The sequence below is a fragment of the Eubalaena glacialis genome, chromosome 8, assembly GCF_028564815.1.
Source record: "Eubalaena glacialis isolate mEubGla1 chromosome 8, mEubGla1.1.hap2.+ XY, whole genome shotgun sequence".
In the NCBI taxonomy this organism is placed as follows: domain Eukaryota; kingdom Metazoa; phylum Chordata; class Mammalia; order Artiodactyla; family Balaenidae; genus Eubalaena; species Eubalaena glacialis.
Window position 1 is genome coordinate 78,703,628 of NC_083723.1, and position 12,274 is coordinate 78,715,901.

The 12,274-nt window shown below is 36.3% G+C and overlaps 1 protein-coding gene across 1 annotated transcript in view; it reads right to left on the bottom strand.

Moving 5' to 3' along the window:
- The window catches only part of SKAP2 (src kinase associated phosphoprotein 2), a 156,884-nt gene that overhangs the window by 44,092 nt on the left and 100,518 nt on the right, over nt 1–12,274 (bottom strand). The window contains exons 8-9 of the mRNA XM_061197853.1: nt 11,937–12,000; nt 11,443–11,580 (exon numbers count right to left, since the gene is read on the bottom strand). Of these exons, the coding sequence (XP_061053836.1) occupies nt 11,443–11,580; nt 11,937–12,000 (202 nt within the window). The remainder of the gene's footprint in view (nt 1–11,442; nt 11,581–11,936; nt 12,001–12,274) is intronic.

The following is a 12,274-nucleotide window of genomic DNA, read 5'->3' on the forward strand; positions in this document are numbered from 1 at the left end:
CTGTCTCTATAGATGTATGTTCATGTAGGTATACGGATGTGTGTGTGTGTGTGAGATTTTGGGGGGGGACCTAAAGAAGTAAATGACTTTCTGTGAAGCTACAACAAACTTTATCATATTCTACCTGATGAAAGCATAGAAGAATTAAAAACAAAAGCGGGCTCTGATCTGTTTATACTCTACATGGGAGGCAAATCATATCGGCAGAATGAAGACTCCAGTTAAAAAGTCTGATACAAAGGTGATGAGAAGCTATGCCTTGAAAATAATTGTTGAGATTTCTCGATGTTAAAAGGTAAAGTACTCACTTACGTATAGATACAAAACCTATAGTGTGAATACCTGACCTTCTGGCACACTTTTAGGATTCTTCATCTAAGGTTCACAGAAAAATCTTAATAGCCCAGCTCCATTAGTGTGATTTTTCTCCTTGCTTTATAAATGTTAGCATTTTAATATGACTAGAGTGGTTGGCATTTGCTTACCTTCTGGTTCATAATTTTTAATATGTATTCTAATGGTTCCCTAGGCAATGTAAACATAAATATGTGAGTCTGAAAATTTAGAATTTGGTGGTTAAATACTCCAAACCATCAATAATTTCTAGTGATTCTATTTGGTTCATTAAAAAAGAAATCTGGTCCTTTTTCCATAGGATCTTTTTCTCTTGTTAAAGTTTCTGTTCTTTCCTTTATCTTTTTAATCATTTAAACGTATTTATTTTATAGTCTTTTCTTCAAATTGTTCTCTCATCTCAAGTTCATTAGAGATTAATTTTCTCATTTGCCTTATTCCTCACCATATCTCTCTAGATATGGTTCAAAGTACCATGCCACAAGTTTTTATCTGTACTATTTTCATTGTCTTTCAGAACTACGTATTTTGTAATTTCCTTTGTGATTTCTTCTTTTAACTCATGAGCTATTCAGAAATTTATTTTTTAGCTCCAAACAGGAGCTTGGGTATTTTAAGCTATCTTTTTAGTGCTGGCTTCTAACTAAATTTCATTGTAGTTAAGGAACATAGTCTGTATGATATAGATTCATTGAAATTTGTTGATATTTCAATTATGAACTTATATACTATAGTCAATTTCCATGAATATTCTATGTGCACTGAAAAGAACATATATCTTTTTAGATAGATTAAATCAATTAAAAAAATTTTTTTGGTTCAAATCTTCCATATAGTTACTAATTTTTTCCTCCTTGGTTTATCAGTTTCTAAAAGTGGTATGTGAAAATCTCCCACGGTGATTGAGGATTTGTCAAACTTGTCTTATAAGTTTTTTCTTTATAGGCTTCAAAGTTATATAGTTAGATGCACTTAAACTTTATCTTCTTTTACTATTATTATATACTGACATTCTGTAGTCCTATTATTGCTTTATGCCTTACATTCTACATTATCTGATGTTAACACTGCTATAGTAGTTTTCTTTGAATAGGGTTGTCTGGTATATCTATTTTCATTCCCTTACTCTGAAAATTTCTATGTGGTTTAGCTTCAGGACTATCTCCTCTAAGAATGCTGCTAGATTTTTTTTAAAAATCCAATGTGATAATTTCTGTCTTTTAATAGATTATTTTAATCAAGTTACATTTACTATAATTATTTTTATATTTGGGCTTTTTTTTTTTTAAACATCTTTATTGAAGTATAATTGCTTTACAATGGTGTGTTAGTTTCTGCTTTATAACAAAGTGAATCAGTTATACATGTACATATGTTCCCATATCTCTTCCCTCTTGCATCTCCCTCCCTCCCACCCTCCCTATCCCACCCCTCTAGGTGGTCACAAAGCACCGAGCTGATCTCCCTGTGCTATGCGGCTGCTTCCCACTAGCTATCTATTTTACATTTGGTAGTGTATATATGTCCATGACACTCTCTCCCCCTGTCACATCTCACCCCTCCCCCTCCCCATATCCTCAAGTCCATTCTCTAGTAGGTCTGTGTCTTTATTCCCGTCTTGCCACTAGGTTCTTCATGACCTTTTTTTTCCCCCTTAGATTCCATATATATGTGTTAGCATACTGTATTTGTTTTTCTCTTTCTGACTTACTTCACTCTGTATGACAGACTCTAACTCCATCCACCTCATTACAAATACCTCCATTTCATTTCTTTTTATGGCTGAGTAATATTCCATTGTATATATGTGCCACATCTTCTTTATCCATTCATCCGATGATGGACACTTAGGTTGCTTCCATGTCCTGGCTATTGTAAACAGAGCTGCAGTGAATATTTTGGTACATGACTCTTTCTGAATTATGGTTTTCTCAGGGTATATGCCCAGTAGTGGGATTGCTGGGTAGTATGGTAGTTCTATTTTTAGTTTTTTAAGGAACCTCCATACTGTTCTCCATAGTGGCTGTATCAATTTACATTCCCACCAACAGTGCAAGAGTGTTCCCTTTTCTCCACACCCTCTCCAGCATTTATTGTTTCTAGATTTTTTGATGATGGCCATTCTGACCGGTGTGAGATGATACCTCATTGTAGTTTTGATTTGCATTTCTCTAATGATTAATGATGTTGAGCATTCTTTCATGTGTCTGTTGGCAATCTGTATATCTTCTTTGGAGAAAAGTCTATTTAGGTCTTCTGCCCATTTTTGGATTGGGTTGTTTGTTTTTTTGTTATTGAGCTGCATGAGCTGCTTGTAAATCTTGGAGATTAATCCTTTGTCAGTTGCTTCATTTGCAAATATTTTCTCCCATTCTGAGGGTTGTCTTTTGGTCTTGTTTATGGTTTCCTTTGCTGTGCAAAAGCTTTTAAGTTTCATTAGGTCCCATTTGTTTATTTGTGTTTTTATTTCCATTTCTCTAGGAGCTGGGTCAAAAAGGATCTTGCTGTGATTTATGTCATAGAGTGTTCTGCCTATGTTTTCCTCTAAGAGTTTGATAGTGCCTGGCCTTACACTTAGGTCTTTAATCCATTTTGAGTTTATTTTTGTGTATGGTGTCAGGGAGTGTTCTAATTTCATACTTTTACATGTACCTGTCCAATTTTCCCAGCACCACTTATTGAAGAGGCTGTCTTTTCTCCACTGTATATGCTTGCCTCCTTTATCAAAGATAAGGTGACCATATGTGCGTGGGCTTATCTCTGGGCTTTCTATCCTGTTCCATTGATCTATATTTCTGTTTTGGTGCCAGTACCAAACTGTCTTGATTACTGTAGCTTTGTAATATAGTCTGAAGTCCGGGAGCCTGATTCCTCCAGCTCCATTTTTCGTTCTCAAGATTGCTTTGGCTATTCTTTAAACTATACTTTCTCTTTGCTCCTTTTTCTTTCTTCCTGCCTTCTTTTGGATTTAAATTTTTTTCTGTGATCATCTTTTATTTCCCTTCTGCTGCTTTGGGAACTCTAAGATTGCATTCCTACTTATTTAGTACTTACTCTGAAATTTTAACATGCATTTCCTAACAAAGACTACAATTACTCAGTATTTCTCTCCTCCTTCCTCCTGAATAAGACAACACTTGGCACACTGGCACTACACCACATCTCCATCTTGCCCCAGCTAATTTTTAAAATTGCAAGCTAAATTTAGTGTTAACTCTTTTTAAAATTAAAAAAAAAAGCTCATTGAAAAATAATCAATAATTAACATTACTGACATATTTTACCTATTTCTATGTTCAATATTGTTTCTTGGACTCTGCACCTTACCTCTGTGTTCACTTTTCTTTTGGCTAAAGTACATAGTGAGGAGAACTGGGATTCAAAGCAATGTGTGTTTGCCTCCAAAGTCCTTGCTCAACCACAACAATTTACTGGTCACAGATACAGAGAAAGGTATTCTGTGTGTATGGGTCAGGGAGAGGAGCCAGTAGATAAGAGACAGATGGAGAGGAAGAGGGGAAGTGGAGGATGCCTTGAGAGAAGGTGTCACGATAGTTTTGACACCATCTGCCAGAAGACAGGATTCATATATCAGAAAAGCAAAAACAACTAACTCATGTCATGAGACACGAATAATATATATATGTATATATACATATATATGTATATGACATAAATAAACATGGGGAATTAAGGAGGTAGTCATAAGTCAAGGGGCTTGGGCCAGAAAGGGAAGGTGTAGCTGCACCCATTTAAGGCCTGTGTAAGAATGCAGAGGGATTTCTAGCACCTAGGTACAATGCCTGCCACATAACAGGTGCTCAAGAATATTTGTGGAATGAAAGAAGTAAAAGCAAGGAAGAAAAGAAAGAATGGAAATGGAAAAGGGAAGGGAGAAAAATAACAGAATGAGAAAAGGCAGAAGGTAATAAGGAAGCAGGAAGAAAATGAAAGGAAAGGAATTAAAAGAAAAGGCAGAAGAAAGTAAATGAAAAGAAGGATCTCTTTTTTTTTTAAGTATAAACACTGCATATTTGTAAATGGGCTAAAAAAAGACAAAAGATTTATATCAAACTGTTAACAATGCTTACTTAGAGTAGAAGGTGAATGACTTTCACTTATTAACTTTATGTCCATCAGCAATATTTAAGATTCTTCCAGTGAGCATCTAATGTGCAGAGAATAATAAAGGACCACCTGATGTGGCATGGTGTGACGTACCCTCAGGTGAGTGCATCTTCACTGATTCCCCCGGTAGGGCCCCTCAGGGACTCCCTGTTGACCTTCAGGAGCAGAGACCATTTTTCCTGCCATCTCAGGCCCATTAATCTCCTCAAAATCCAGGCCCCAAAAGGAAGAGAAACCCCATTATTGGATTTCCTCTCCTCTTAAAGCCACCTGTCAAATTCCAGGTGGCCTTGGAATTGCTTGGCCCTGCATTCTCCCAGGTGGCCTGACTCCCTTTAAGAAGATCCAATCCTTCGTCCATAGGTCTTTCACTTCAGCCTGAAATGAACAACCCTATCAGAATAGGATAAGCCAAGTGTCTATACAAGAAAGACACATATTTACAATATTAAAAAAAGACTCTCCCTTCACAGATCGCAGCTCATCAAAATAGAGAAAATGCTTCCCTCCTTTTTTCGTTTTTTTTTTTTTTTTAATCTTTCATGGGTTTCTCATTTCTCTAAGACTCCTCAGTCCCTTGAAGTAAACAGTGACAGACAAGTCCAGCTGGTCCCTTATGACCTAGAGCCATTCTATGTATTCCTAGCTTTACTTATATAAGAAAACCTATGTTTTGTCCATAAAAATAAACTTATACGAAGCGTGGGTTATGGGTTTTTACAACTCAAGAGACACAGATAAAAAGGTGATAAACCCTGGGAAATGTCTAAAGGCTTTTTTGGTTGTCACATTATAGGGGTGCTACGAGCATCTAGTGGTGTAGACCAGGGATGCTGCTAAACATTTTACAACGCACAAGTCAGCCCCTACACAAAGAATTTTCTGGCCCAGAACGTCAGCAGTGCTGAGGTTGAGAAACCCTGCGCTAAACCATCCTAATCACTCTCTAAAGGAGGAATTATCGGCCTTGTTATAGAGGAAGAAACTGAGAGCTGTAATGTCCCACAACCCAAGTCATATCGCCAGGATCTGGATCGGATCTGTTTCACTCCCTTAAACCCATGTATCTGCTATATTATCTTGAAGATGGAAATGACCTCCTCATTTCATAAATAAGGAAATTGAGGCTCAGATGCCAAATGTCTTGCTCTGTATCTCACTGCTACTGGTGATTCTTTGTCCCTTCACAGTTCAAGGTCTGTGATGATGACTAATCACAAATGACTTCACCTCAAACCGTGAAGCTGCCAACAAATGTCTCTTTCTCTTGTCCGTTAACCATTACACCCCTAGTAATTAACTTCTTGTTTCTGCTCCTTTAACACTGTAATCTAGTGGTTTTATTGCTCACATCTAATTCACTAGCTTAATCAATCATTATTAAGCTCCTTCTGTATGCTAAGCACTGTAAAGGTGTGAGATATAAATGGGTCAGAAGGCAAATGGAAGAGAACTGCAAGTTCAGGGGTTGGCAAACTATAGCCCAAAGAGTGCCTGTTTTTGTAAATAAAGTTTTATTGGAACACACACACACACACACACACTCACACAAAAGGTGATAAACCAAAAGCCATCTATTATACCTCTATAACAGAGTTTCTCAACCTCGGCACTATTGACATTTTGGGTCAGATAATTCTTTGTTGTGGTGGCCGTCCTGTGCTTTGTAGGATGTTTAGCAGCGTCCCTGGCACCTACCCACTAGATGCCTGCAACATACACACACACACACACACACACACACACACACACACACACACACAACCAGTTGTGGCAACCAAAAATGCCTCCAGGAATTCAGTCATTAAATGCACCCTGGGGGCCAAAATCTCCCGTGGTTGAGAACCACAGAGGTAGCGCCAAGTTGCAAAAATAGGTTAGTTTATTTCTCTACAGTTAGAAATATATGTTTTGCACGCACACAGGTGTTTCGAGTTTTAATATGTATTAAACCATCTCTTGTAATGAAGAGAATTTGTTTGCAATGCCGACGGCAAAGTAGAGAAAAGCAACATGACAAGCAAAATTATATCTCAAAGCTTCATGCTGTATTATGAAAGAGGCAACAATGAAGAACCCTAAAATCACATTTATATTCAGCAAAGATAAACCTACAGTTAGATGTGTGAGGTGACTAATTTATGGATGTTTTCCTTATATTCTGTAACTTCAGATAACCCTCTCAGCAGAGTTCAGAGCTGAAACCATCCAAAAAATGATAATCTAGTTATCTATCATACCATATAACAGGACACCATATCACCACACTTTATAATTCAGTACCATAGTTTAAGGAAAAGGAATGCCAGCAGGCTGCCTGGACTAACAATATTAAAAGGCTGAATATGTGTGATTCTGTGAAAGTCAACTGGCATCTTTCCATTGCATTCCAAAGAAGGAATGTGAAAAAAAATTGTTTGGCGAAATCAGGAATGATGTTAATACCAGAGACTCCAGGGTCTTCTATAATCTTGTTATTAACTTGGTAATATGAGTGATAATTACTCAGCAAGAAAATAAAGCTAAAATATATTTTGGGGGGGGTTGTAACTATTTATTGATTAAGTTGGCTTTCATGTCATTTGCTGGAGATTGCTTCAAATTTAAGTACTCAAACACTGTTCTTTTTTATGGGTATATATATATATATATATATATATATATATATATATAATAGTTTCATGGAAAAAATTTATAGCTGCAATTTACTTTATATTCCATTTTAGATGCAGATAGTTGGACTGAATAAATTTAAAATGTAATTGAATGACGAAAGAATAAAAACATCCTTTTCTGGCTTGGAATAGTTTAATCTATCATCACAATATTTTAAAAAAAAAGAATGGGGCTTCCCTGGTGGTGCAGTGGTTGAGAGTCTGCCTGCCAATGCAGGGGACGCGGGTTCGGGCCCTGGTCCCGGAGGATCTCACATGCCGCGGAGCGGTTGGGCCCGTGAGCCACAGTTACTGAGCCTGCGCGTCAGGAGCCTGTGCTCCGCAACAAGAGAGGCTGCGATAGTGAGAGGCCCGCGCACCGCGATGAAGAGTGGCCCCCACTTGCCACAACTGGAGAAGGCCCTCGCACAGGAACTAAGACCCAACACAGCCATAAATAAATAAATAAATAAATAATTAAAAAAAAAAAAAAGAATGAATTAACACTTAAAAAAATAGGTTAATGGGATTAGAAATTTGTTGTCCTATTTTATGCTACCCTCTCTCCTCCTGTCCACTTGCCAGAAGAATTTCAAATGCAATTCCCCTGAAATCTACAGATTTAATTAATAGGCTAAACAGGCAGTTACCACTCTTGATACTAGGCCGATTTTATTGAGCCTACATCTTAAAAAATCTTTTTGTTGTGTTATTTCTGCAGAATTTCCTGACATTATAGAAAAAAATTACAGGTGACATGGTAACTAGAAGAGAAGAGCAAGCTGGGTTGATTTCTGCAGCAATTTCCCAAGTATTGCTTTCCCCTTTCGAGATTCAAATTCAAACAAAAACCTTCTTCTGCATTTCTAATGAAAAAATGAGCAGTAACTTCTGAAATTTGTGCTAAGCCAAATGAACTCATTACTGTGTTATGAAACAGTTTAACACACTTTGATCAAAACATTAGCTTTGCAAACACAAATATGCAATAGTAATATCACCACGTAAGCAAACATGACTGGCCTATGCTAATAGGTACTAAGACATAAAAGATGTCAAAGCATGAGGATATTTGAAGAAAAACCAAATGTCTTTAATATTCCCCAGAAATGGCATTGTCTCAATTCTTCTCTACATATGTATAAATACCCTAAACGCAAAGAACCTTACAAATTTATTCCTATTCTTTTGTGAAGTTAGTTAAAGTTTAATGAACAAGAAATTAAAGAGAAGCTGCTGTAATAGTTAGAATATTCTAACTGAAAAACAATGAAAACAATGAAACTATTTACACTCCCATAAAATTATAAACATTTTTCAAGGGATATTTTATAACACAATTTTTAAACAATGTTTTCTTATTATTATTCTTGAGACTTAAAACACTGCAAGTTTATTTCGCATTTTAAAAATACATTTATTTGAGTAAGAGCTCTGCTTTCTCAGAAAAAGAACTTTGTGCTTTAAAGTAACATGTTGAATACTTAGATTTTTCTTCAAACACATTTTATGCTTCATCTTTCAACTAAGAGGATTAATTTTCAACTACATGTAATGGACAGAAAATTGTGTTGAAATGATAGTATTAATTAATTCTGGGAATTTAACCAGTACGATTTCCGATATACACAGTTATTTGTACAGAACTGGAAAAATACCAACAGTTTATAAGTATGTTCACTGCTTTTCCACTGTTTTCACCTCCTCTCAAAATTATATTCATATTTCACAGAAATGAAAGCAATTAGCTTAACTCTTCTCCTGAGAGAGCATTTCTGAAAGAAAAAAAGTTACTGTTCTAGTTTTAGATATTTAATCAAACAAAACCTCTAACTCTAAGAGCCAACTTCAGGGTTTTCACTAAAAAAAATCCCCTTTCTAGTGGGTGGCTCAAACTCGACCAACCTGAACTGTTGCAGACACTGAAGTGGCTCTCGGTTACACTGGGGAAGAAAGAAGAACTAGACATTCCACAGCTGCCTACACCAGCTTCCTTCCCAGGGGCACAGTTGCAGGCTCTATCAAACTCAATCACTTTGTACAGCAACTGGGATCCCAGGCAGGGGCAAGGAATACCAGAGCAGCTTAGATTTCTTCCAGTACCACAGCAAGAAGTAAGACTACTTCAAGAGTAACCAGTTATTTACAACGATTATGTGGCCCCAGGCCAAAAAAAAGTGATGAAGAAGAACATCTGTAGTGAGAGAAAATAAAAGATGTTTCACATTTTTAAGATTTCAAGCTACTTACAGGCACTCTTCCTTAGTTCTTTAGTATGAAAGTGCTATAAATATGTGCTCTTTATTCCTGACCAATTTTTTATTTGGGGGGCGGGGAGAGGATGAGCAAGTTGAAGAAACACAGAACTTAATTAACATTCAATTCAGCAATCGTAATGTAACCCGTTCACTGCAGTGTTTTAAAGGAATGAAGTGTATATGGCAGTAATATCATATTTAAAGGTACTACACTCTTCCATTTTACATCAGTATACTTTCTCACAAGCTCTTCTGAACATAAAGACTAAAATAACTGTATTAGTGGTATGGTGTGACTAAAGACAAGCAGTCAGAGAATATTCTTCCCTACTTGAGGATAACCAAGGCTATGGCAGATGCCATTTCCTTGAGATAAATCAGAAAGGAAGGAGCTACAAACATATAGTTCTATTAAAATAATAGAAATATACAGATTACCATTCCCCACAAAATCATGCTTTTATACTAATCATCTTCTGGTAGGGTAGTAAAAGACAATATGTAGATGCATATTTTGAGTAATTTTTATAATATCTTGGATTTATAATCCCATTACAATCATTAATTCTTACTTGGTCAGAAAACCATTATTATAACTCCATATAATCACTTGCAGAATTTACCAGATATAATAATGAAAATAATAATGAGGGCTTCCCTGGTGGTGCAGTGGTTGAGAATCCGCCTGCCAATGCAGGGGACACGGGTTCGAGCCCTGGTCTGGGAAGATCTCACATGCTGCGGAGCAACTGGGCCCGTGAGCCACAACTACTGAGCCTGCGCGTCTGGAGCCTATGCTCCGCAACGAGAGGCCGCGATAGTGAGAGGCCCGCGCACCGCAATGAAGAGCGGCCCCCGCTCGCCGCAACTAGAGAAAGCCCTCGCACAGAAACGAAGACCCAACACAGCGAAAAATAAATAAATAAATAAATTTTAAATAATAATAATGATGATGTGACAATTTATTGTGGGTGTGCTATGACTCAAGCACTGTGCTGAGGGCTGTAGATCCATGACGTCGTTTACCACCAGCCCCCTCCACCCCCCTCATGAAATTATCCTTATTTTATAGATGAAAAAATTGACTTTTAAGGTCACTGAGCTAGTAAGTGGTATAGTCAGAATTCAAACTTTTTGACTCTAAAGTCCATGTGCTAGTTATTATGCTCTGCTTACTACATTGAACATCACATTTGTATGTTAATTTTGAACATTTTAGGTATTGTTAAATCATTTTTAAAGGTTTATACTGTTGTTAAATTGTTCTATTCAAAGAAAAATAGCCTTTCTACATGAGATGTCAGTTAAATATCACACATATTACTTATAATCCCTTTTCTTTCTCTAATGGCTGATTTTTTTAATAACCAGAGAAAGGCTCATTTCAACCTAGAGTATTAGTAACGTAATAATTCCCTAAATGTTCTTTCTGTTTTAGGTTGACCCTCAAAACTACAAGCCAAAGAGCTAATAGACAATTAAATTTATGTTACATAACAGATACTGAGGCATATAAACACTAAACCATGCCTGAAAATGTAGAATGATAAAATATCAAGTACGAAAACGTCAAGCCTCAAAAGGCCTTTGTTTATAGTTCAACGATATTCCTCCAAGACAATGCAATACACTACAGCAAGGAGGAATATATGAGGCAGAAGTTGTTGACATATGGGGTGTGCATAGAACTTCTGGTTAATGGAAGTTCCAAGATGTATAAATAAAAAATGATGTGTGAGTTGCTGGAAAAAACTGTAAGGCAAGTCAATTTTTTAATTAAAAAATTATGTAGCATAAACAATGCTAATGAGCCAAAAGTCCCATGAGATTAGGACTGTATCTGCTTCATTTTAACATTCCATTCACTTTTCATAAAAGTATATCCACTCACTTGAAATACCTCAAGCAGAGTCCTTTTCGTAAAACAGAGTTTTGAAGATTTTCTTTGTCCTTGTTTTTAATAGCTCACCATTTTCTTCTCTTGATGATATATGACATTAAAAAAAAAAATCCCTAAAATCCTTAAATGAATCACCATAAATAAATACCTGGAAGTTCTTCATAAATTTCATCATCAATTGGCTGGCTGCTTGCTGGTGAACTGCTGATTGGTAGAGGATGATCAACATCATCATATAAGTCTCCTCTTTCATCATCATCCTCAGGAATAACATCAGACCCCATATCTACAAAACATGTTTCAGGAAGCAGAATTTTAAAGAATGCAAAAGAGGTTTTCAAAACCCTATTACCTAAATTAATGCAGCCCTACAAAGTCGCAATATTGTTATATGCTATATCCTTAACTTATACATTTAAAAAAATTGATCGTGGCGTAAATATGTGAATTTCAAAGTTGCCAAATGGTACTTGCAGAAAAGATGCTTTTATTAATCTGAAGCAAATGGTATGTATTAATACCAGTCATGTTCTTTTAGTCATTTCTCACAGAAGTCAATAAGTTTCTTTGTATGAAACTCCAACCTATTCAGTTATTCAGTACTTAAAGACTGTAATAACTTGTTCAATTGATTGCTCTTACCTTGTAATACAAATTTCAGCTGCTGTACCCATTCTTCGGCATCTTTGGGAGAAGCTGCTGTGAACTAATAAAAAACAAGCGATAGCAATAAAAATCACCACCGTAATGAAAGGTATATGTTGCATTCTTTCCATTTCTTTAAGACCATTAGTAATTCTCTTCATGTCTAGTACTACTTTCCTTGCAAGGATGCTTCTTATAATGTACAGTTAATTTTGACAAATTTACGTAATTGAAGCAGAGGATGATGGATTTGAAACTGTGATCAGCAGCTGGCAGCTGTGCAGGAAAAAAAGCTGCTTCTCTTCATCAATGTCAAAGACAGAACTGATGAACAA